This window comes from Corythoichthys intestinalis, chromosome 17, assembly GCF_030265065.1.
Source record: "Corythoichthys intestinalis isolate RoL2023-P3 chromosome 17, ASM3026506v1, whole genome shotgun sequence".
NCBI lineage: Eukaryota > Metazoa > Chordata > Actinopteri > Syngnathiformes > Syngnathidae > Corythoichthys > Corythoichthys intestinalis.
In genome coordinates, this window is record NC_080411.1 from 38,845,475 (window position 1) to 38,869,050 (window position 23,576).

Consider the following 23,576-nt stretch of genomic DNA (forward strand, 5'->3'; position numbering starts at 1 on the left):
TTTTCCTCACCTTTTTATTTTTTCATCCCACTTGTAGCATCCTCTCTTTTTCTCTAGACGACATGCGTGCACTTTACCTTCACCGCCACTCTTGAGCGCCCCTAGAGGACCGCCGAGGAATTGCTCAACAAACTTAGAGCATTTTACAGCATCCTTACTCCATAGTATGGCCAATATGTCAAATAAAAGTATCGATACTTGGCGGGATCATATCGATAACCAATCAGGTTGCAAAATTTCACGATATATCACCGTATCGAGATATTGTCACACTCTTAGTGCAATGTTTTTCAACCTTTTCTGAGTCACGGCACATTTTTACATTGGAAAAAAAAATTGCGGCACACCACAGACCAAAAATGTTCCAAAATTACTTTCTTTACAGTACATATAATTATAAAATAATTTTTCAATATTTATACTTACGCAGTGTGAAACTTGAGCCTGTTTAGATGAACAAAAAGCCGATATCCTGGTAGGAATTGAAGAAAGACACACACAAAGCTCTTTTTCAACAACTCTCAGTCTCTCTCTTGTCTTTTATCTTTTATAGCAGTTAGGCTTGAAAAGCTCAGAATTATCAGACAGGAGGACTATAGCAATGTCTTTAACCACATCATGGCCGAGCACTTTGCTGACAATGGCTTTGCAGGCAGGTAGTATTAATGTCTCTGTCACAGTGCTGGGCTTTTTGGTTTCAGCAACAAGTTCAGCAACAATGCTTTGAGGGTTTTGTCATTGACCTTTTTAGTTTTTCTCAAAAAAGTTGCCTGTTTCTCTGTGTTTTCAAGAAGGCGAACAAAATAGTCTATCGACTTGTTTTGAAGCGACGGGTGTTTTGTTTCACAGATTAAGTTTAAGCTTGCTTGACAAGCTGCTTGTGTTGCATTCAAGAACCGCTCGGATTTCCAGCCACCTTGCTGTCCTCCACAATGTGTTGTAATAAAACACAGGGGGAGGATTAACGGTCATCACATATGGATAAAATGGAAAGGACACTTTCAGGTATATCGAAACTTGACGAGTCTAATCAAATGATATGCAGTAGACGTGCTGGGGTCCACATTGTCGCGGACAGCAAGGTGGCTGATGGGTAGAAATCCGAGCAGTGCTTGAATGTGACACGAGCAATATCTCGCTCATCGGGCGAAACCAAAACTTTCTACCTACTCCTTTCATCCTACTGCAACTCCGCCCAACGACGTAAAAAAAAAAAGAATTAATGCAATATTGGAAAATTTCTCGCGGTACACCTGACGATTTCTCACGTCAGGCACACCGGTTGAAAAACACTGCCTTAGTGTATACTGTATGTTTCAAAGCGGTGGACAAAATTACTTTAAACTCAAAAGGAAAGTCCATGTTGCTGTGTTACTTGTCGAAACTTTAAGTGACTTCGATTTCATTTAGCGCATCACACCGACCATCACCAGTTGGTGTCTACATTGGCGCGAGTACAGGGAGAGTACAGGGGACACCAAGACAAGCAGGTAAAGAGAGACAGTCAGACAGGCAGATGGGTATTTTGTCTCTTCTCCAGCTCGTCTAGTTGCCAGGGTGACAGTCTGGCCTGGCTCAGTGCTCAAGTACAAGAGGAGAAAAGCAAGAAAAGAAAGAAAAGCACCACAATCAATGAGACTCTTTTTGTTTTAGTGGGAACCCCCTTTTACCCCCAGATGACACACATTTGCACGGCGCAAGATGACTGAGATGGTGTGTGTGTGTGTGTTAATGCCTTTGTGTCTGACTCCTTCTTGTGTGTGAGGCTGACTTTATTTAAGACAAGGACCCTTTTGTTTTAAGCAGGAGAATGGCACTGAGGCCGAGGCTGGCCCTGTAATTGGCCTACTTAGACCCTGTTTAGCATGAGAAAAGCCTTTCTTGGCTCGCCAGTGCCAAGCTAACTCTTGTTTTCAGTCACAGAGAGGACGGATGTGCTGATCAGAATTCCGATTAGTCTGAAAAACATCCACTACCACCCCACAAATACAGTCCTCCACCCTCTGCTTTATATACACTGCACGCTAATTACTTGACGACAAAGCTGAGAGGGGGGGATATCTACAATTTAACTGAGTAGTGGAAGAGTCTATTTACAGAAGAAGGGAGGGGGTTAGTTCTTTTTCACCTCTTTCCTCCTCACTAACTTTTTATGCCTCTCTAAAAAAAAAAATCCATCCATTCTTCCCTTTTGCCTTTTATTTATGCCTTTGCTCCTCTGCTGATCAGCCCAGCCGGCACTTGTTGCTGCAGAATGATTGAACATAATTAGAGCGACAATGTGAGAGCTGTTTGCGAAAGTTGAGTTGTGAAACAGGGTCACAGTTAGAGGAGGGAAGAAGCAGCACGGAGGAGAAGTTAGAATCCAAGTCTCGACACTGAGCAGCATCATGTTGCGTTCATGGAGGTACTGTAAATAGCTTTGTAGTGCTAGTTTTTGATTCTCAATCATTAGCCATTGCTTCTCTATCATTCTCCCTATAAATGTTCTCCTATTTCACATTTAGTTATTCATCCTTTAGTAAGAATAAGTATTTTTTACAACTTTTTTGTTAGCAGTATTAGTTGTTGGTCTCATTGCTCTATATTTTTAATAGAAATGTCATTGTTGTATATTACCTCTCTCCCATTTGAATTATTATGTAGCTTTATTATTTGCCTGGGAGGAAAATGCGAGCAAGCGAAAGATATCAGCTGTGGTAAGAGAAGTTTAGGGCTTTGAAGCCTAGCTCCGGGACATCTTAACAGTGCCAAGGATGCAGATTTGGATCTTTTCAATAACCAATCTAATTACAAGGAAAACCTCAGAACTTTCAAACGCCATTTTTTTTTTTTCTCAGAAAAGAGTAAAGAGTGCAACAATTAATCGATTAATCGACTAGCAAATGTATTAGCAAATTAATCGATAACTATTTTGACAACCAGTTATTTGTTTAGGACCTTCTTCACCTTAAACTTGTCTAAATTCTTGAAATTATAACATACATATAACTCCTCAGTTGTAAATATTATCAGATTTCTTATTTTTGTTAAGCCAAAGTAGGACATGAACAAAAATCTGCTTTTACTTTGGAAAACAACATTTCTCTTTTTTGCCATTTTTTTTGGATATCTTACCGTTGAAAGTAGCTTTTTAATAAGGCTGCAAAAACTAATCAATTAAAACCGATTAATAAATTAGTTGCCAACACATTGGATAATCGATACAGTTGTAGACTACGGTAAAGTAGGGAAGCTGTAATAAAATAATATTTTTGAAAGAAATATTCATCCATTTTGTCTTCATTCTTACAACGCGCCTAAAAAAATTCAAGGTAAATTGTGAAGGTAATTGAAAAAATTGACATTTATTAAATTAATCGATTAATCGTCTAATTAATTGTCCAATTGGTAGGAAAAATATCTTCCACAAAACCTGGCAGCCCTTCAGAGGCTATCTGGATAGATTAATAATCTCCACAGAATAGCAACTAGATGCCCTGCTCCACCCCCTCCCTCTTTAATTTCATTTTATTGAGTTTTTTTTATATATATTTTTTTTAATCATAACATTAATGCCTACCTATTGTGTTATGGAATGCTTGAATTGTGTTTTTTGTTCTCCTTAAAGTTATTTCTTTTTAATTTTCACTACGATTACTTGCTAATGACTATGACTTGCTTACAACACTGCCAAACATAACTCAGTTTTCCCTTGGAATTATCGCAAAGACAAAGTGTTGTTATCAACCCATCCTTTTTTAAAAAAACATTTATTTGTGTTTTTTCTCGCACTTATACCAAATGGGTCATGAAAAAGATTAATCGAATTGTTACTTCATTTGGCTGAGAACCATGAAATCGTGTCCATGTATCCAAAAGCTCAAATAAAAAGATGTATCCCAAAAAATTAATTGTCCAATGAATCGATTATGAAAATAAGCATTAGTTGTAGTCTTTATCGATTATGCAAATAATTGTTATAGTTGCAGCCCTAGAAAAAGACTAATACCTTATACTAATATACCTATGCAAGATACTAACATAAATATCTTCACCGACAATTGAAAACAAGTTGCTTGTTTATTGGGATTACTTGCACAAATAACTATAGTTTACATATGTAGTTAATTATTTAAAGTTACCATAGGCACCACTATTGTGGTATGGTAATGATGCACTATCATGGTAGCATGCAGTAATTCATGCTTTTTTTTTTTTTTTTTTTTTTTTTTTAAATTTTTTTTTTACAGTAAACACTGAACTCAGAACTCAGATATCAGACAGTACCAATCCTTGGAATGTACCTAAGACCCTAGCTCTCCTGCTTATACCACTTTTGTCAGTCATTATGTCTTTGTGTTTTTATTGACTAAATGTCTTCATACTATTGAGGATAATCATTCAAAAACCATACTGCGGATATAATGATAATGATTTGACAGACACATTCACACTTTTGTTTCGCTGGGGCTGTCCGGTTGTTTGTTAACATACACCCACATGAACAAGGACAATTTCTGAACTAACAAAGCCTCTCCTTGTTTCTCCGGAACAGTCAATATTGGGCAGTGAGATGGGTTTGGGGAGTCCTGGTGCCACATCGCCGACCAAGCCGCACAGTCAGTATTACCAGCACTACAGCAGCAACCCCCGCAGAAGACCACTGCATATCGACTCTATGGGTAAGATGGTGCTTTAGATTAAAAAAAACATACATGCAATAGCAAACAAACATCAACACTTATATTCTGTAACATAAAGATATATTGACGATTACCATTCTGTTCTGGGACATTTTAAAATGTTTAACATTGTAGAGTATATCCTTTTTTTTTTTTCTACTGGTTTTGTCAGCGTAAACACTTTTGGTGTATTGATAAGCCCTTCCCAGTTTTTAATAAAAAGGAACCTATACAAGTGTAAAATATATATAAAAGTATGTGTTAGGCCTGTCGCGAAAGTAAATTTTAGTAAGCGATATATTGTCTCATGAATTATTGCCAATATGCGATATTATTGCCGTTTTTTTTTGTTTTTTTTTAACCTATTCATCCACAAATATAGTGACAATACTTCCAAATAAATCACCTATTCAGATGCAATAAATTGTTATTTTTAAATAAAACACAAACTATATTAAAATGCATAAATATTAAAAAAAACATTTTGCATAATGAGTCATTTTAAAGCAAGTTAAGTACAGAATATTAAATAGGTGAGAAACCAATGTCATTTTTGACTGTCATCTTGTCCTGAAAAATATGCATGCAACAAATTTGAACCCAAATTAGTATCTTTTATTACGTCATATTATCATTGCCAATCAGATTTTTAATAATGGGTGTCATTTTAAATTTATTTTTAGTGTAGAATCTGAAGTATATGCGATTGCCTCCAGAAATCTAAACATGACCTGCTTTTATTTTAAAATGTTCACCGGAAGTACGTTTGCTTAGCCACTAACCGTAAGCTTTACACATAAAAAACCAAAAAAAAAAAAAAACAAAGTACTCTTCACGTTCATCAAGCATATGGTGTAAGTAATAGATTTTTTTCTTTTGTTTGCATCGCTTGCAAATTCTTTAATCCAGCGAGTTTTCATGTTTGAAGCGTCACCTTTTAACAGCAATTTTGCGTTGTGGAGAAGACTGCCAATGTTTTATAGCAGGCTAAAGGGGTTAGTACATTGTCCTTTTTCCATTAACCTCAATGTAGCAATGCTAACGTTTTACAATGTTTAATATAAAAGTGTTTCCTTATTTTGTATGTCTGAACTTTCTAGGTGTGTTGATAGCCAGTAAACATCCGTGAAATCTACTGGAGTCTCATATGCAATCAACACGCACGTGTGCCGAATGCACGCAGCACACGCACGCACAAATATATGCACGCGCGCAGTGCTAAATCGCAGTTACCGCCCTTTTTTATATTTACCGTGCGATAATTTGACTTATTGCATATCGCAACAGGCTTAGTATATATGGGGAGAGGGAAAAAATTAACAGTTTCCTTTTGAGGCAGTGTTGCTAAATTTAAAATGTTTTAACTGTTTTGACCTCAACATTTTTAACTGTTTTGACCTCAACATTTTAGTTTGGCAGTTGTTTCCCCTTTTCACCGTTTTTTTTAGTCATAATGTTCTTTGTATCAAAGCTAATCAAAACAATTAATGGTTTTGTCTTTTTGGGATAAATGCTTTAATTCCTACTCAGCATCATAGAATAGGGCGAATTATGTCAACTTTGCAATTTTCTAGAGTTTTTTTTTATCTTGATAGTATCAAAAAAATATCATTTTATTTATTTGTTTTTATTTCATTTTCTTTAAACTTTGTTTAACCAGGAAGTGTCTCGTTGAGATTAAAAATCTCTTTCACAAGAGAGTCCTGGCCAAGACAGGCAGCAGCACAAACAAACACAGTTAAAAACAAAGCACAAAAAAAACAGTTCACAAAATAATAATAATTTTAAAAGAAATCTGCAGTCATACCATCTACAGCCAAATTTACGTGCTTTTAAGTGTTGCTTAATTATTTTCAAATACATAATGAAAAGCTAATTATTTTTTAAACTCTTACCTCCTGTACAATTCAGTGTAATACGTTAACTATGCATTGCCAAACATTCTCCCCTAATCATGTAACCTGGCTTTAAAATTAAATAGAAAAAAATCAATAACAATTGGGTTATTTATGAATTTTGTGTTTATATGGCTACAGTGCCAGTCTGTGTATAGGTGTGTTTGAAAAAAGGAAACCATTCTGGACAATCATGCTCAAGTGTAGCCTTGGTAGTGTTTGCCTTGATAGGACATAGAAAACACACAAGCACACGTGAGCACGCGTGCACATGAACACTCACACACACACACATACGCGCACACACAAATGATCCTCGGCCAATTCCCCCCACCAAAACCACATTCTTTCATTTTTCCATCAAAGTCTCCCCTTCCCAGTTAATGGACTGCTCCTTTGCTCCCTTTGAAAGAATAGAAAATACCATCCAAATACAAAATAATATAAACATAACCTCGTTTCTTTTATCAAAGCGAAAGGGGAAAGAAAACTAGCCATTCATTTTGTCGTCGATCTTTTTCATTTTCCGCATCTTATTTTGTTCCCATTGTTCACGGCCTTTGTAAATACATCGGGAGGCAGTTTTTAGAAAATGCCCTTGTTCTTTCCCCGTTGCTAGATTGATTCAATCAAAACGAGGGCTTCTCTTTTAAAAAGACCAGACGTGTTTGACATTCATTTGTTTATTCTGTTGTTGTTGTTATTGTTTTTTCTTTCAGAAATTCACCCCAAAAAAGTACGGAAGGTCCCTCCAGGCTTGCCATCTTCAGTAAGTGATTTAAGATTGCCTTATTAAAGAGAGCTGGAGAGGCCTGTTTTGGTGGCTGTATAAAGATAGAAGGCTGATTTGTATTGTTTTCGTATAAAATACAGAAAACGCATATTTATGTGGGAAAAAAAGAGCAAAAGGTGGTGCATAAATTAAAACCATAATCAGTAATCATAGCACATGTAAGGGTTACACAGTCATTTTTCAAGGTTACAGTAAGGACAACAAACTATGCTCTGCTGTTGGCTCTTTGTTCTACAGGTTCAATTTTGATGATAACATTGTGTATGCATATTGTCTACAGAATATCACTGCAAAACTTAGACATATAATTTACAGGAGTTTTAGTTTAATTGTAGACATATATAGCATTTCATTTTTTTTTATTTTAAGAATTGTTGCTTTTGGTTTTGGATTTTGTGCTATTGATTTCCTTATTTTTCTTTGATTTGTTCCACAATTACCCGCATAATGAAAGACAGTCTTGTAATTTTGATAATTAGATAAAATAAGTAGCCATAGGCAGGTAAAACAAGAATCTTGTTGAGGAGAATTAAGCAGAAAATCAGATAAGAATCTCCACAGAGTGAGTTCAAATGACTCCGAATAAATGTTGTGATCCTGAAGGCAGCTGCTGAAAGCTTCATTTTTTTGTGTCTTTATTTGGACTGGCGATTACCGAGAACGACAGGTCTTGTTTTAATGTATTCAGCTATTGAAATTCAATGATTTTTGCTTGTAGAGATTTGTTTTGTTTGTTTTCTCCATCAATCTTGCTCATCGAGTTATTTTTATTCTCTAACACTGACCTCATTAATCATCACTTAACGACTGCTGAATGCGCTTGGTGTCAGCTGCCCATTTGGCTCAGCAGGAGTCCGGCTTTCTGTGACCTCGGCCTGCTTTGTCCCTGCTTTCTTTACGCGCTTTCCTCTCTGGGCCCACATCATCCGAGTGTGTGCGTGTGCTTGCGTGTGTGAAAGTGGAGAGGAAGAACAAATTGTTTCGCAGATTGATGCTTTTGGTGGCTTTTGTGTGAGGCAACATTGTTTATTTTTTCTGTAATGTGATACGGTTTCATCCAAAAAGAATGTTCTAATCAATTTGGACAAAAACAAAAAATAGAGGAACATGAGATAGAGTGTTCTCAGCATATGGAGCCTGTGATGGCCGTTGATTTTTGAGGCAAGGCTTGAACATCAACCTTGTTGGTTCATTTCTATTTCTTAGGAATAACACTGACAGACTTTCACGATTCAGTCTACAAAAAGGAAGCTTAATACATGGATACTACAAGAATATACAATGTCATTTTAGGAAATGTGTTAAGGGTGAAGAGGCATACAGTATTACGGAATGTTTTAATAATTAATTGAGGATAAATTCAGGTGACTTGAAGTCCCGCTCTGAGACCCCCAATTTGGCCAAATTTCAGAATGGTCCTATATGCATGTGTCATACATCATGGGAAAGCTTAAAATCTCATTTTTCTGGGGGAAGAAAAAATTTGAACAGGAGGGCATAAAAATTTTTTTTAAAAATCAAAACCCTAAACTCTAACCCGAGGTGAGAGCATGAGAGAGCAGAATAAAAGACACCGTGGTTTTTACGAGATTTTATCGCGTACTTACCTTGTTTCGATCCAAAAACTCACCGAGTGTCAAGACACAGCTGTGAATGGCCTTGGTCAAACTCTTTGGGGATTTTATGGGTGATACACGGTAATATAACAAAGGTCACAATGCAGAAACCGCAGACATCAAGGAGTGGTTGAGATTTTGTTTTTAAATATTTACCCTTTTAATGTTTTTTTTTTTTCAAATTTTCTTTGTTTTGATCAATTAGTTATCATCTAAAATATCTGGGAAATGCGAACGTAACCAAAAAAAAATACAATTAAGCGATAGTTATGAGGTAGATATCGATGAGCTATTTACAGACACTATTTTTTTTCCTTGTGACGTAATTTGTTTAAAAATTAAAATATGCTAGTGAAATATTTTATTCATTTTATAATTTAATTTTTTTATTTATAGTCGTTTTATTTTTTAACTGAATGTTAGACATCAATCAATGAGTCTAAGCTAAAAATGATATCTGGAATAATAAATATTATAATATCATTACTACTTACATTATTCTTTTTATGGTTGGTTTAAAAGCGGTTGCGCCGTGTCTGTAAACGGGGGTCTCCAGGGTAAAACTGACATTTTAAAAATAGTTTGAGGGCTTAATGCCCCATGAAACTGCTATGGCAGCATATAGACGTACTAGTATATATATATATATATATATATATATATATATATATATATATATATATATATATATATATATATATATATATATATATATATATATATATATATATATATATATATATATATATATATATATATATAATATACATATACACACACACACACACACACACACACACACACGTATATATAAATATATATATATATATATATATATATATATATATATATATATATATATATATATATATATATATATATATATATATATATATATATATATATATATATATAAAATCTTCAGTGCGACATTACAATGTAAATAGTCATGAAAATAAAGAAAACACACAAATGAGAAGGTGTTCAAACGTTTCGTCTGTACTACCGTATTTTTCGGACTATAAGTCGCACCTGAGTAGAACTCGCACCAGCTATAAAATGCCTAACGAAGAGGAAAAAAAAACATATAAGTCGCACTGGAGTATAAGTCGCATTTTTGGGGGAAATTTACTTGATAAAATCCAACACATAGAACAGATATGTCACCTTGAAAGGCAATTTAATATAAAAATACAATAGAGAACAACATGCTGAAAGAGTCTACAGCATGATAATGTTACATGATGCATGAACAACGAAATGCGAATATACTGTCCTCAACAGGACACTACGGCTCGGTCCTGGCTATACAGCGAGCTAAACTCCCAAATGACGATGCTGGACGTCCGTATAATTTGCTGACAATTTTTGCCATCGTTATGACACCATCATTTGAAAAGTGAAACTAAAAATAGAGATAATACGAATCAATTTCGTCCTCGATACCAAACAAGTTCGCATCAACCTAAATAAATGATAATTAGCTGCTATTGCAGCAATGACACAAACGGTTAGCATGCCTTCGCTACGTGTTTCTCTTTCTCTCTCTCTCTCTCTCTCTCTCTCTCTCTCTCTCTCTCTCTCTCTCTCTCTCTCTCTCTCTCGCCCACTCACTCAGACGCTGCGTAGCTGTCCGTCTTCTTCTGGCGTGTGAGCGCTCTTCTTCGCGTAAACAAGTGCGAGTGCGCCCCAACTGGAGCGTGAAAGTGCCACAAATTAAAAGCATGCATTTCAATATAAAAAAATTCAATAATACAATTGAACACTCATTGCCAAAGGCTAAACGCGAACGTGGCCATAGCTATTAAGAGTTATTCAGATAACTATAGCACAAAGAACATGCTAACAAGTTAACCAAACCATCAGTGTCATTCCAAAACACAAAAATAACATGTGAATATCATAATGTGTTAATAATTTCACACATAAGTCGCTCCAGAGTATAAGTCACACCCACAGCCAATCTATGAAAAAAACTGTGACTTACAGTACAAAAAATATGGTATATACTGTATACATAAACATAACAGAGATCTGAGTCAATATTCAAAGAAAGAACCAGACATTTCATTGACTGCTCATTTTTATTTAAAACAGTGCAGAATGGAAAAATAAGAAATATACTTGACTGCTCTGTAAACAGAAGCTTAACAAGCTAAAAGCTTGAAAACTTAGTTTAATGGCAGATTGCAAGTAACTATCAAGTGCATACCGCCACCTACTGTACAAGAATGTGGTGGGTTTCATCGGTTAATATCTTGTTCAACTGCCAATCTTGCTTGTACTTCTGTTTTTGCCTCAAGTACTCAGTTACAGTATATTTGCACAGAGCTTATCGATTGCGCCGTAGGCATGAAAACGAAACTATCAATTCACACAGAGAAAAAAGAAAACTAACAAAAGTAACGTGGAACACAAGCGAACATTTAAAAAGTAGCGGAGTAAAAAGTACAGATACCTGCTGTAAACTGTAGTGAAGTAAAAGTAAAAAGTACCACTTCATATTAGTACTCCAGTAAAGTACAGATACACAAAAATGCACTTTAGTACAGTAACGAAGCACTTTTACTTCGTTACATTCCACCACTGCTTGGAATTTGCCATATTGCCAGCACTTTATATGTAAATTTTGCATTGATCCTGTCTGCATACAGACAAACAGTTACAAAACTACTGATACTGTATTAAGTACTTTTTTTTTTTTTTTTTTTGCAAGATCTAAGTTTGAATACAGTGCTCTTTCCAAAACGTTGCGTTCTTTTCAAATGCCACTTACATTTATATACTGTTCGCATGGTTTGGAAATATTTCACATGCAGATGTCACTACTCTCCCAAATGGTGTTAAAAGCTATGTCGGTTGTGTGGGCAATGGAAGTTGCCTTTGAATTTTAATTCAGCTTCCTTGTGTTTCCACTTCTCCCCACGCTATGTGTTTATTCTTGTTTGTCAAATTTGGTTTGCTGAGTCAATGATTTATTTTCAGAAACAATTAAATCACACAGAAGAGGATAGTGTGGGATGTCTTTGTAATCAAAAGGAAATTAAGCATCAGTTGCTAACATGAGAACATTGTATAGTTCTCTTACTAAGCTCCTTTGATGGGTTAACTTAGGGTACATACAGTGGTATGAAAAGGTTTGGGCACACCTCACAATTTCCATTATTTATATTTATAAATCATTGGTTGTCTGGATTAGCATTTTGAGATACCTAAAAAACTAATGGACAAAAGAGGAACACTTCAGAGGTGAAACTACAGTTTTATCGGCCTATCTGGAGATGTGCAATACACTCTAAAAAATGATTCATGAGGCTAGTTGGTATGACTTGAAAACATGAGCTTTTTCAACATAAAAATGACTTTTTTTTTACTATTCATTGTTTTATTAAGTTGGTAACTTCTTTTATGGAGTTAATCAAAATTAAATATTAAGAAAGACGTATTAACTTAGTTAAAGTATATTGTTTTTGAATAAGCTTTTCTGCTTTCACGTAACAAAGGGAAAGATTAAGTGAGTGAAATTTAATTTCTATTCCATTATTAAGTTGGTGCAACTTCCTAAATTCCCATCACATGTGCATATTACCACGGGAAAAGAATTGGCCATTTTCTGCCTTACAATATTTGCAGTTTGAAAGAAAATGAAAACAGATTTCATTACCATACATCAAGCAGCATACTCAAAAAATTATAAAAATGTTTACAACATTTAAATAAATTATCTTAAAACAGGAGTTACTTTTCAATCACCCTATATTGTTTGTACATTTGCAAACATTTTGTTGTACACTTGTTTTGTACTGTGTGTTGTTGTGCCATATCTGTGTATCAAAGTACTGGAAGTACACTTTTTGTTTATACCTGCACCTGAAGTGAACTGTTGACAATGTTTAGGATGTTTATATTGGTTTTGCTCTGCACTTTTATTTTGTCCATTCTTTTGAGTTTTGAAATATATATTTTTTTCCAAATAAAACTGGAGTTGCCATGTCCAATTTATTTTAGAAAAACAAGTAACTCTTAGGCGGCACGGTGGCTGAGTGGTTAGCATGTCCGCCTCACAGTTCTGACATCAAGGGTTCAATCCCAGGCATCGGCCTTCCTGTGTGGAGTTTGCATGTTCTCCCCATGCCTGCGTGGGTTTCCTCCCACATCCCAAAAACATGCATGGTAGGCTGATTGAGCACTCTAAATTGTCCATAGGTATGAGTGTGTGCCTGAATGGTTGTATGTCTCCTTGTGCCCTGTGATTGGCTGGCAACCAGTTCAGGGTGTCCCCTGCCTACTGCCCATGGTTAGCTGAGATAGGCTTCAGCACCTCCGCGACCCTCGTGAGGAAAAAGCGGCATGGAAAATGAATGAGTTACTCTTACTCAATAAATTTAAGTACCATTTTGCATCAACTTTTGAGTTGAGGAATTAAAATGAAGGAGTTATAGCAACCTAAATGAAGTAGTTTTATTTCTTATTAATGCTAAAACTTGGACTTAAAGATTGAGTTGGTTCTACACAATAAAGCTTGTGGAGGGCAATAAATAATGATGGTTCAACTATACTAATTGAGTTAGTCCAGTTATAAAATTTATAAGGGAAGTACTTAATCATTGCTTAGTTGAATTTACTTAAAAAATTAAATGCAAATTGTTACAACAATTTTTTTAAGTAGAGCCAGTGGATTTTTTTTTTAGAGTGTACGCTTAAAGACAAAATTACACAAGGTCCAAAAATCTGGCCATCTCAACAGAAAATAAAAATCAGTATTAAGTAGATGTTCTTTTTGCCAAAATTACAGCTTCTAGACTTTTCTTATGACTTCCAACAATTTTCTTGCTCGCCACTATTTGAACGCTTACGCAGGCTTGCTGGAGGTCAAAATGTCTTCTGATGGCCAAATAAAAAACAACTTCGATCAGCCATTTTTGCAATTTACATTCGCTTTGAGGTTGCAACTGGTATAAGTCCGACTTCCCTTGTTCCTAGAATGCAGCGTGACCAAAAGTGGTCGAAGCACTCCTCTTTATTGTGGTCGTATTACGCATCTAAAAAAAATAGTCCTGCAGAATGAAAATAATTACGGCACTTTGTTGTGATATTGTCTTGGCCGCATGGTTTTGGAACAACGATCTGTTTTGAATTTATTTGACCATGTTGGATCTGTTCGTAGAGCTGTATAATTTTTTTATCACAATGCTATGAAGGTGCAATTGACTCGTGCGAGCTTAGTCACTCCGAAACCCCGAAACTAACAAATAACTTGCAAACTCCACAGAATTTGTTGAAATCAAAACCACCAACTAATTAAACCCCTGTTAACTCACAGATTAAGCCTAATGTCAAAAAATTCTGAACTTCCACTTTAACCAGTGACACTTTTTTTGACAGCAGTGTCATAAGACTGTCATAAGACCGTTAAAATCATGACATGACATAGTCATGAGCATTAACTCATATGCTCCCAAAAATGTATAAATATGTTCTATTTTTAATTGTTTCAGTGTCCCAAAGACGTATTTATACGCCTTTTACGTTTTTTTTTTCACGAGAGACATATCTAGCTTCTGATCCAATTTAGCTCCAAAGCACAAGGCTGAAAATCCATTATAAAATAATAAAACTGGCCACTGGAGGGCAGTAGCACATTTGGTAAGATCCGCAACCCGATGCTACAGAACGAATGGCCGGGCTGCACGGCCGGGCCGCATGGCCGGGGCGCCGGCGGAAGACGACCGAAAGGAAGTCCAGGATGCCAGGCGGCGGACGACCGCGCAGAACAACCGGGAGGACGCCCGGGATGCCAGGTGCTGGACGACGGAGCAGAACGACCGGTGCTTGCCACCAGTGCTTGGACGATGCCGTTGAGTCCGTGCTGCTCACCGAGCAGAGCCCGCGCCGCCGTGCTCGGCCGCTCGCGTCCCCCGCACCCTCCAGTGTCCCGCTACTCAGCCAGAAACGCGCACGGCCAAACCAGTTCCCCAGGCGAACTCCGCCACGAGGCAGTGGTTACCACAAAAGAAACCAAAAAAAAATCCATCTTGATGAGACAGAGGGCGATGAGGGAAAAGTTTACCCCGGCTGTCACAGCCACAACAGCGTCATCGCTCAGTTCAAATGTATAAATAAATTGTTTTTTCATCAGGAATTGGAAAATTGCTCAAACTAAGCTATCTTCTAATGCTGATATCTAAAGAATGGAAAAAGATATGTCCAATCTTTCTTTTGGTGGGTTCCATGTTTATATAGCGATAGAACCGAATTTTCTGTGGACCTTGCAAAATCAGTCTGGGAGTGAATGAGTTAATGAATGCTTATGACAGATGTCATTTAGTGTCATCCGGATGTTAAAGAGCCGAGCTGGACATAAATGGAGTTAGTGACAAAACTTGCTGGATGACAATTATATGTGTCATAAGCATTCATTAATGCCCATGACAGTGTCATGTCATAATTATGACGGTTTTATGACAGTCTTATGACGCCGCTGTCAAAAAAAGTGTTAACTCGAAGAAATCAACAAAGAAGCCGTACTGGACTATAAACCGCATGATTCAAAATGAGGGGAAAAAAGTATCGACTTATAGTCCAAAAATTACAGTATGTTGTAGTTGTTTGGTGGTGTTCTGTGGGTTGTCTTTGACCATTCTTACCATCCTTCACCTTGGCATCTCTGATATTTCCATTGGCCTGCCGCTTCTAATAAGATTTGTGTTTGTGGTCTTCCATTTCCTCACTGTGTTTGTCACAGTGCTGACAACTGAAATGTTAGAGATAGATTTTGAGTTGAACAATTTTTTCATCCAGGTAATTTGACAGCTGTTTTGAGGCCATCATGTTGCCATTCTTTGCTAAAGAGATTCCTAGAGCAACAAAACATGCTGTTAGGCACCTTAAATAAAATTTTTACATGATTAAACACGATTTCTGTCAGGTTCAAGGCTTGATATGCTCACATGCCAATTTTGGTTTTCAATTAACAAGTGCTAAGAAGTTACAGGTAATCAAATCAACAAAATGACAAGGGTGTCCAAATTTTTGCACCTGTGTCATTTTGTTTTGATATATACCACATTTTTCATTAGTCCATTAAAACTTAATTTCACTTTTGAAATATGACTCTTGAGATTTTTTTCTTCTTTTGATGTATAGAAATGGAGTTCCTGACCCAAACACTCAATATCTAATAAATAAAAAAAATGAAAATTGTCAGGGGTGCCCAAACTTTTTCATTGCACTCTATACGTACATACTGGCATATATGTCTCTTTCTCTCTCTGTCCCTTTTGCTCTCTCTTGCTTTTTTTTTATCTCTCCGTTGTGGGTTTGTTTAAAGTTGACAGCGTTAATTAAATTAAGCCAGGTCTTGCAGAAGGCACAGTAGGACAGCCAGCGGTCCCCAGTGGTCCACGGGTGGATGAGGGATCGGTGGAGTGGTGGGGGTGTGGGATGTGCAGGCCAGATTGGTTTTGGTGAGCCACCCTGCCCCCCTCAGGCAGTCCTAGTCATTACAGAGTCATGATAAACCCCCACTAGTCACAAGGCTACTGAATTGGGGCTTGTTGACTGTTTATCATGCTTTTGTTTCTCTTTTTACAAAGAATTGAAAAAGGAACTTGTGAAGTCAGATGAATCATTTATTATTGTTTAATACAATGAATCACCTGTTAAAAGTAATTCAGTATGAAGTGGATACAGTTTGAATGATGTACCATTACACACATAAAATGTGAAAATTGGCCAAGGAAACCCAAAATGTTAATTTCGCACAACATACTGTTAATACAGTATGTACTCATAAAAAATAAAATAAACTTAAAGTAACTTTAATATTAGAAAAAATATTTACATACAAATCATTTGATCACCACATTCAGGTGAACTTGGAATGTGAAACTCCAACAATAAAGATTTGGTAATTTCGTTGTAATACAGCAGTCTATTTTGTTGAAATATATGAATATAAAAGTATTTTATGCACCACTGTCAGCCACAGCCACACCCCACTCTTGTTCCCTGGCCTGGTGGTTGGGACCCCTGAAGTAGGGTCTTAAAACTCAAGGTACTTTAAATGCATTTATCGTTCCTGCTCTGTTTAATCCAAATCTTACTTCTGCTATTCTACCAGTTTTGTAATCTATCTGCTGTTCCCCATTAGTGTGGCACTATCTGTAGCAGACACTGGATTACTGATGTATGTGTCTTGTAAAGGTTAAGTATGTTTGTCAAGGATGGATTACAAAACATAACCAGTAGCCTATTGCCTCTGACCGCGTATGGCTCCAAAAGAAATGTGATGTGTGATGACCAGTAGTTTGTGGTAATCTTCTGAAATGAACCACTGCAAACTGAAATGTTAGGGGAAAAAAAGCCTCAAGACAGATCCTGTACTTTTAATCCTCTATGGGGTATCATGGATTAGTGTGCAAATTGAGTGTTGCCTTCAGTGGTTCAGTTTATACTAGTGTTGCACCGATACCATTTTTTTGGCCCCGATACCTGACGGTGCAGTATCGGCTGATACCGATACCATACTGATACCACTTCGTTTGAAATATATATATACAGTGCTGGCCAAAAGTATTGTATACCGCATTCTTTTCTTTGAAGGCCTCGTTTTTTTCTCCTGTAAACTCTATGTTGATGCCTTTTCCCAAAACACCAGAGAACATTCTTCCAAAACATTTTTGGCTTTGACACTGGTTTGACACTGTTGTGCCCTTGGACTGCAGGACAGCTTGAACTTGTTTGGATGTTAGTCGAGGTTCTTTATCCACCATCCGCACAATCTTTCGTTGAAATCTCTCTTCAATTTTTCTTTTCCGTCCACTTCTAGGGAGGTTAGCCACAGTGCCATGGGCTTTACATTTATTGATGACACTGGGCATGGTAGACACAGGAACATTTAGGTCTTTTGAGATGGACTTGTAGCCTTGAGATTGCCCATGCTTCCTCACAATTTTGCTTCTTTAAGGCTTCAGACAGTTCTTTGGTCTTCTTTCTTTTCTCCTTGTTCAATGTGGTACACACAGGATAGAGGTTGAGTGAACTTTAATCCATTTTAACGGGCCTCACGGGTGATTAGTTATTGCCACCACCTGTTATGTGCCACAGGTAAGTGACAGGTAGTGTTAATTGCACAAATTAGAGTGTGTGTATATATATGTACATATATATATACATATACATATAAAATATATATATATATATATATGTATATATATATGGGGTCGCGTTAACCGGATATTTTCCGTCGTTGACCGGTTTTTTAAAACAATGACGGAAAAAACTGAATCCCGTCCGTCATTTTGACAGGTTGCAATTCACACCCCAGACCACGGGGTGGCGAGTTAGCATATTAATTCGCTATTGTCTCTCTTAATGCATGACGTCGTTGGCTCTTCTGTCAGAATATTGTAGCGTCACCGGGGTCTGGCGGCGGCACCGTGATTGACACATCAACGCGAGGTTCTTATTGGTGCACCCGGTGTGCCAGCGCGTCATCCAGTTGATGGACAAGATTGCCGCCTGTGTATAGACCCCAATCACATGACGTCACAACTCCGCCCCCCTGACTGGAGCCGCCATATTGTGTGTCAGCTCGTCATGTTTACACATTACCGCTACGTACATGCCTCCTATTACGGCGTGTTTTTCTGCTCGTTAATATTAATAATCAAAATGGTGAAGGCGTGTGTGGCGGTTGGTTGCTGTAACAGAGAAGATAGACGGAGAGACTTGAAGTTCTACCGTATTCTGAGAGACCCGAAGATGAGAGTGAGATGGACTGCTGTAATTCGACAAGAAATCTGGGCACCAAACGATCACCACAGACTATGTAGTAGTCATTATATCTGGTAAGATGCATTTAATATATATTTAGAAGATTTTGGGCTGACAACCACAATTAAGATCATTGTGTGACGTTGGTGATTGGGGTCTATATCGTTGCCTCTTTTTCTTTGGGGGCGGAGTTGTTGGCGGTAAGCAGAGTAAAAAGGGAGAAAAATACCACGCCTTCCGTGTCTAATTTTTCGCCGCCAAGCAAGCGTTACAATATTAATTAAAAATGAATGAAAACTAAATACTATTGAATATGTCATCATTATCATTTTAAAAATTTAAGTGACGGGTAAAAATAGACTATGACCGGATTTTTATGACCCTGTCAGTCAAAATGACAGACAACGAAAATGTCTAGCGCAACCTCTGATGTATATATATATATATATTATATCTATTATGGCGGAAAACTTGACTTGGTTGACTTGAAGTTACGCTCTGAGACCCCCAATTTGGCCAAATTTCTAAATTGTCCGATATGCACGTGTGATACATCATTGGAAAGCTTAAAATCTCAATTTTCTGGGAAGAAAAATTTTGAACAGGAGGGCTATTTTTTTTTTTTTTACCAGCAAAACCCTATCTGGAGGCGAGAGCACGCGATAGCAGGATTACAGACGCCATGACTTTAACGAGATATTATCGCGTACTTACCTTGTTTCGATCCAAAAACTCCATGTAGCATGTATCACTGAGTGTCAAGACACAGTTGTGAATGCCCACAAGTGGATTTTTTGGTGATTTTGAGGGTGAAACATGGCAATATAACAAGGGTCACGATGCAGAAATCGTAGACATCAAGGAGTGGTCGAGATTTTCTTTTTCATATACAGTGGGGCAAATAAGTATTTAGTCAACCACCAATTGTGTTTTCCTACTTGAAAAGATTAGAGAGGCCTGTAATTGTCAACATGGGTAAACCTCAACCATGAGAGACAGAATGTGGAGGAAAAAAAAGAGAAAATCACATTGTTTGATTTTTAAAGAATTTATTTCCAAATTAGAGTGGAAAATAAGTGTTTGGTCACCTACAAACAAGCAAGACTTCTGGCTGTCAAAGAGGTCTAATTTCTTCTAACGAGGTCTAACGAGGCTCCACTCGTTACCTGTATTAATGGCACCTGTTTTAACTCATTATCGGTATAAAAGGCACCTGTCCACAAGCTCAGTCAGTCACACTCCAAACTCCACTATGGCCAAGACCAAAGAGCTGTCGAAGGACACCAGAGACAAAATTGTAGACCTGCACCAGGCTGGGAAGACTGAATCTGCAATAGGTAAAACGCTTGGTGTAAAGAAATCAACTGTGGGAGCAATTATTATGGAAAATGAAAAACATACAAGACCACTGATAATCTCGATCTGGGGCTCCATGCAAGATCTCACCCCGTGGCGTCAAAATGATAACAAGATCGGTGAGCAAAAATCCCAGAACCAAACGGGGGGACCTAGTGAATGACTTACAGAGAGCTGGGACCACAGTAACAAAGGCTACTATTAGTAACACAATGCTCCGTTTTTTTTTTTTTTTTTGCTTTTAACAAAGAATCGAGACAGTTTTACGTCCATTTCTATAAAGAATTCAGGGATTTAAGCATTTATTCACAAGAACTTTCAACAGAAAAAGCCATTGTGGCAGCTCCCTTCTCACAACAAACAGCTAAGAGACTAGCATCATTTTTCGACATAGTTACGAAAAATAAATGCTAACTACACTTTTTTTTTTTTTTTTTGCTTTTAACCAAGAATCGAGACTGTTTTACGTCCATATTGATAAAGAATTCAGGGAAGTAAGCATTTATTCACAAATATTTTAACCGGAAAAGCTCTGTTTACATAAGGTGGCCGCTAGCTACATTTACTAACAGACTAGCACTGCACTTTGACATATTTACATAAAATAAATGCTAACTTCATGTTTTTTTTGCTTTTAAAACAAGAATCGAGACTGTTTTACGTCCATATCTATAAAGAATACAGGGAGTTAAGCATTTATTCACACCAATTTTCAACGAAAAAAGCTCTCCGTCAATACAGTATGAAGTCTATGTTGTAGTTGTTATATGCTGCTCAACGTAAATTTTCATTTTTTATTTATAGATAAATGTACGTACTCTAAATCACGGATTAATCAGATTTCCTTTTATTGTCATTGCACACAAAAAAACACCGCAGTGAGATTTATGGCAACGAAATGTCGTTGCTTGCTTCCGGCTTGCCACCGAGTTAAAAGAGCTCAAATAAACAGTGCTAATAAAGAAGGCCAAACTAATAAATAAATAGATAAATACAGATGCAAAGGGAACAAGCAGTAGGGTTACATAAGTACAAGCATACCTCAATATTTATATTGCACATATGTAAAAAAGTGTTTACAGTTCTTTCTATGAGGTAGATCAGGTGAGAAGTGGACTATGTACGTCTGGGTCTATATACGTGAGATTGTGTATGTGTGGATGTTAGTGTGTTGGGATGAATTCATCTGTCTAATAGAAGTCATATGCCAAAGCTATCAACAATGGTGTCATGCTTAAAACTGAAAGTAAAAGCAGTTACTTCTCTTTCAGTTGATCATCCCGTTCTCAGTGAGATTTACCTTGTGCTCGACACTAGTAAGTGTTCAGAGAGTGTTGCCTGCTGACAGCTAATTGCTGTGTGATCTTAACATGACAAGCTGTCAAAAGCTGTTTTCGAGAATTTGTGATCCGAGGGGGAAAAAAACATGAGATCATTTGCAGCACTTGTTAAGCAGTTGATTATGTTTACAACTCTAAATGCCTGTTCAAATGTCTATGCTTAGAAACTTTCGAGCACCCTCAACAGTGGCCAGTGAATATTTGCAATTGTACAAACACGGGCGCCCAAGCAACAATAAGTGACAGCTTTATCTTAAAACTGCATTCAAATTCGTCAGCTCCCTACAAACTTTAATGAGCACAACTGGTATAGAAAATTAAAGGACAGACATTTTTATGTGTTTAACTTCAGTTCAGAACATTATTAAATTAGATGTGTGCCGCATCTGTAACATTAATCACCTGAGGATTAAAACTTGGACATTGATTAGGTTAATTTTATACATGGATAACAGTCACAAATGTTAAAGAATTGCTTACAAATAGCCTTATAGTTAATCAAAGTTTTATGATGGTGACAATTTGACCCTGGAATAGGTTGTTTCCATTTTTATTTCCTATGGCAAAATGAGAGGTGCATTATTTCAGAACAGATTGTTAGTCACTCCTCTGAGGTTTAATCATATTAAAGTGACATACAATAGATGTATTTTTTTAATGTACAGGTAGTCCCCAGGTTACGACGTACCCGACTTACGTGATTTTGACTTTACCATGCCGGAGTCTCGTCGGCCTTTTGTCTCCAGTCGTTTTTTTGTGGTTGTTTTTGTTTCTTTTTTTTGTGTGTGTTTGAGCTCTGTATTTTTCTCAGTGTAAGAGCTGTCAAGTTTCAGTACAAATATTTGCTTCGTCAATAAGAGGAGTTGTTGTCTTACTGAGATATTTTGAAATTTACATGATACACAACTTTTTATTTTCTCTGCATGCATTGTTCTTGTTTTCCTGTCGTCATTGTACATTTCTTGGGACTATGCTGTTAATAACTTAGAAACTGCAATTTCGGGAGGAATTGCAATGGAGCTTTGCTGTGGTGAATAGAGATCTAAGACCCACCCAGTGGATTTTGGGGCGTTTTGGAGTCAGTTCCTGTTGAATTGGGGACATTTTCGGTTGGTATCAGGTCCCTTCCCGTTAATTTGGGGAAATTTTCTGTTGATTTCGGCACACAGGTGTTTTTTTTTGCCATTGAAAATGAATGGGCAAGTTTTTGGCGAATTTTGGGGGAATCGTACGTTTTTGGCAAATTCTGTATACAAACTTTTATGCCCCTTACCGTCCTGGAATTCTCGATGTGTAAATTATGTGATTTGGTCAAAAATTATAGGACTTGATAAAAACCCGCGTTTACGGAAAATTTTGGGGGAGTATTTAGAAAAATTCCCTGCATCGCACTACAATTCCAGTCATTTTGATAATTGAACTGTGACGGTCGGTCAAGCAGTTTTCAGTTGTGCGGCGCGCCGAAGAAACGCTATTCAAAATAAAAAAGGGAATTTTACCATTTGCCTTGCAAAGACCCATCTAATAAAGTTAAATTAAAATGAAAGTGAAATTTATAAGTGTAATTACAGGGAGCGCACACCCAATAAGGTCTATTAAGCAGAGTCCGATGCAGCAAGCAACAGTGTAGCATAAGCAGCTTGACCTCATCTAAGTTGCTGAAATCAAGCTCTAAGGAAGCTTCATACAGTAAGTCACACTAGCTGTTTTTCACTAGTACTGGTAGGTCAAAGTGTGCTACGTTGTTTCTGTAAAACAGTGAATATCAGTGAGACAAGGACTCTCCACTTGTGAACAAGCCGGCATACTCAGTGTATCTTTTTCACCATTCACCAGCAGTGATTGTAAGTACAGTATCTTATTTTTTTACTTCATTTTACTTATTTTTTTATTACTTATATTTTACATATAGGGTTAATTCTGTCTTACGTGGAAATTCTGGTTGCGTCGCCAGCGTAGGAACGGAACTCGTTTGTAAGGCAAGGCAAGGAAAACTTTTTTGTATAGCACAATTCAATACAAGGTCATTTAAAAGTGCTTTACATCACATAACGATCCATAAACAGAGATACAATGATTCGTAAAAAACAAATTAAATCAAGAATAGAATTAAAAACAAAGACAATTGAAACAGG

At 36.9% G+C, this 23,576-nt stretch overlaps 1 protein-coding gene across 5 annotated transcripts in view; it reads left to right on the forward strand.

The window, feature by feature from the left end:
- Window positions 1-23,576, forward strand: part of LOC130905156 (transcription factor 4-like) — a 356,325-nt gene that overhangs the window by 189,352 nt on the left and 143,397 nt on the right. For 4 of the 5 annotated variants that reach the window (XM_057818269.1, XM_057818267.1, XM_057818270.1 and 1 more), the window contains exons 8-9: window positions 4,538-4,664; window positions 7,279-7,328. In XM_057818269.1, coding sequence (XP_057674252.1) covers window positions 4,538-4,664; window positions 7,279-7,328 — 177 coding nt within the window. Of the gene's footprint in view, window positions 1-2,180; window positions 2,408-4,537; window positions 4,665-7,278; window positions 7,329-23,576 lie in introns of those variants that run through there. The other variant, XM_057818271.1, reaches the window with a different exon arrangement.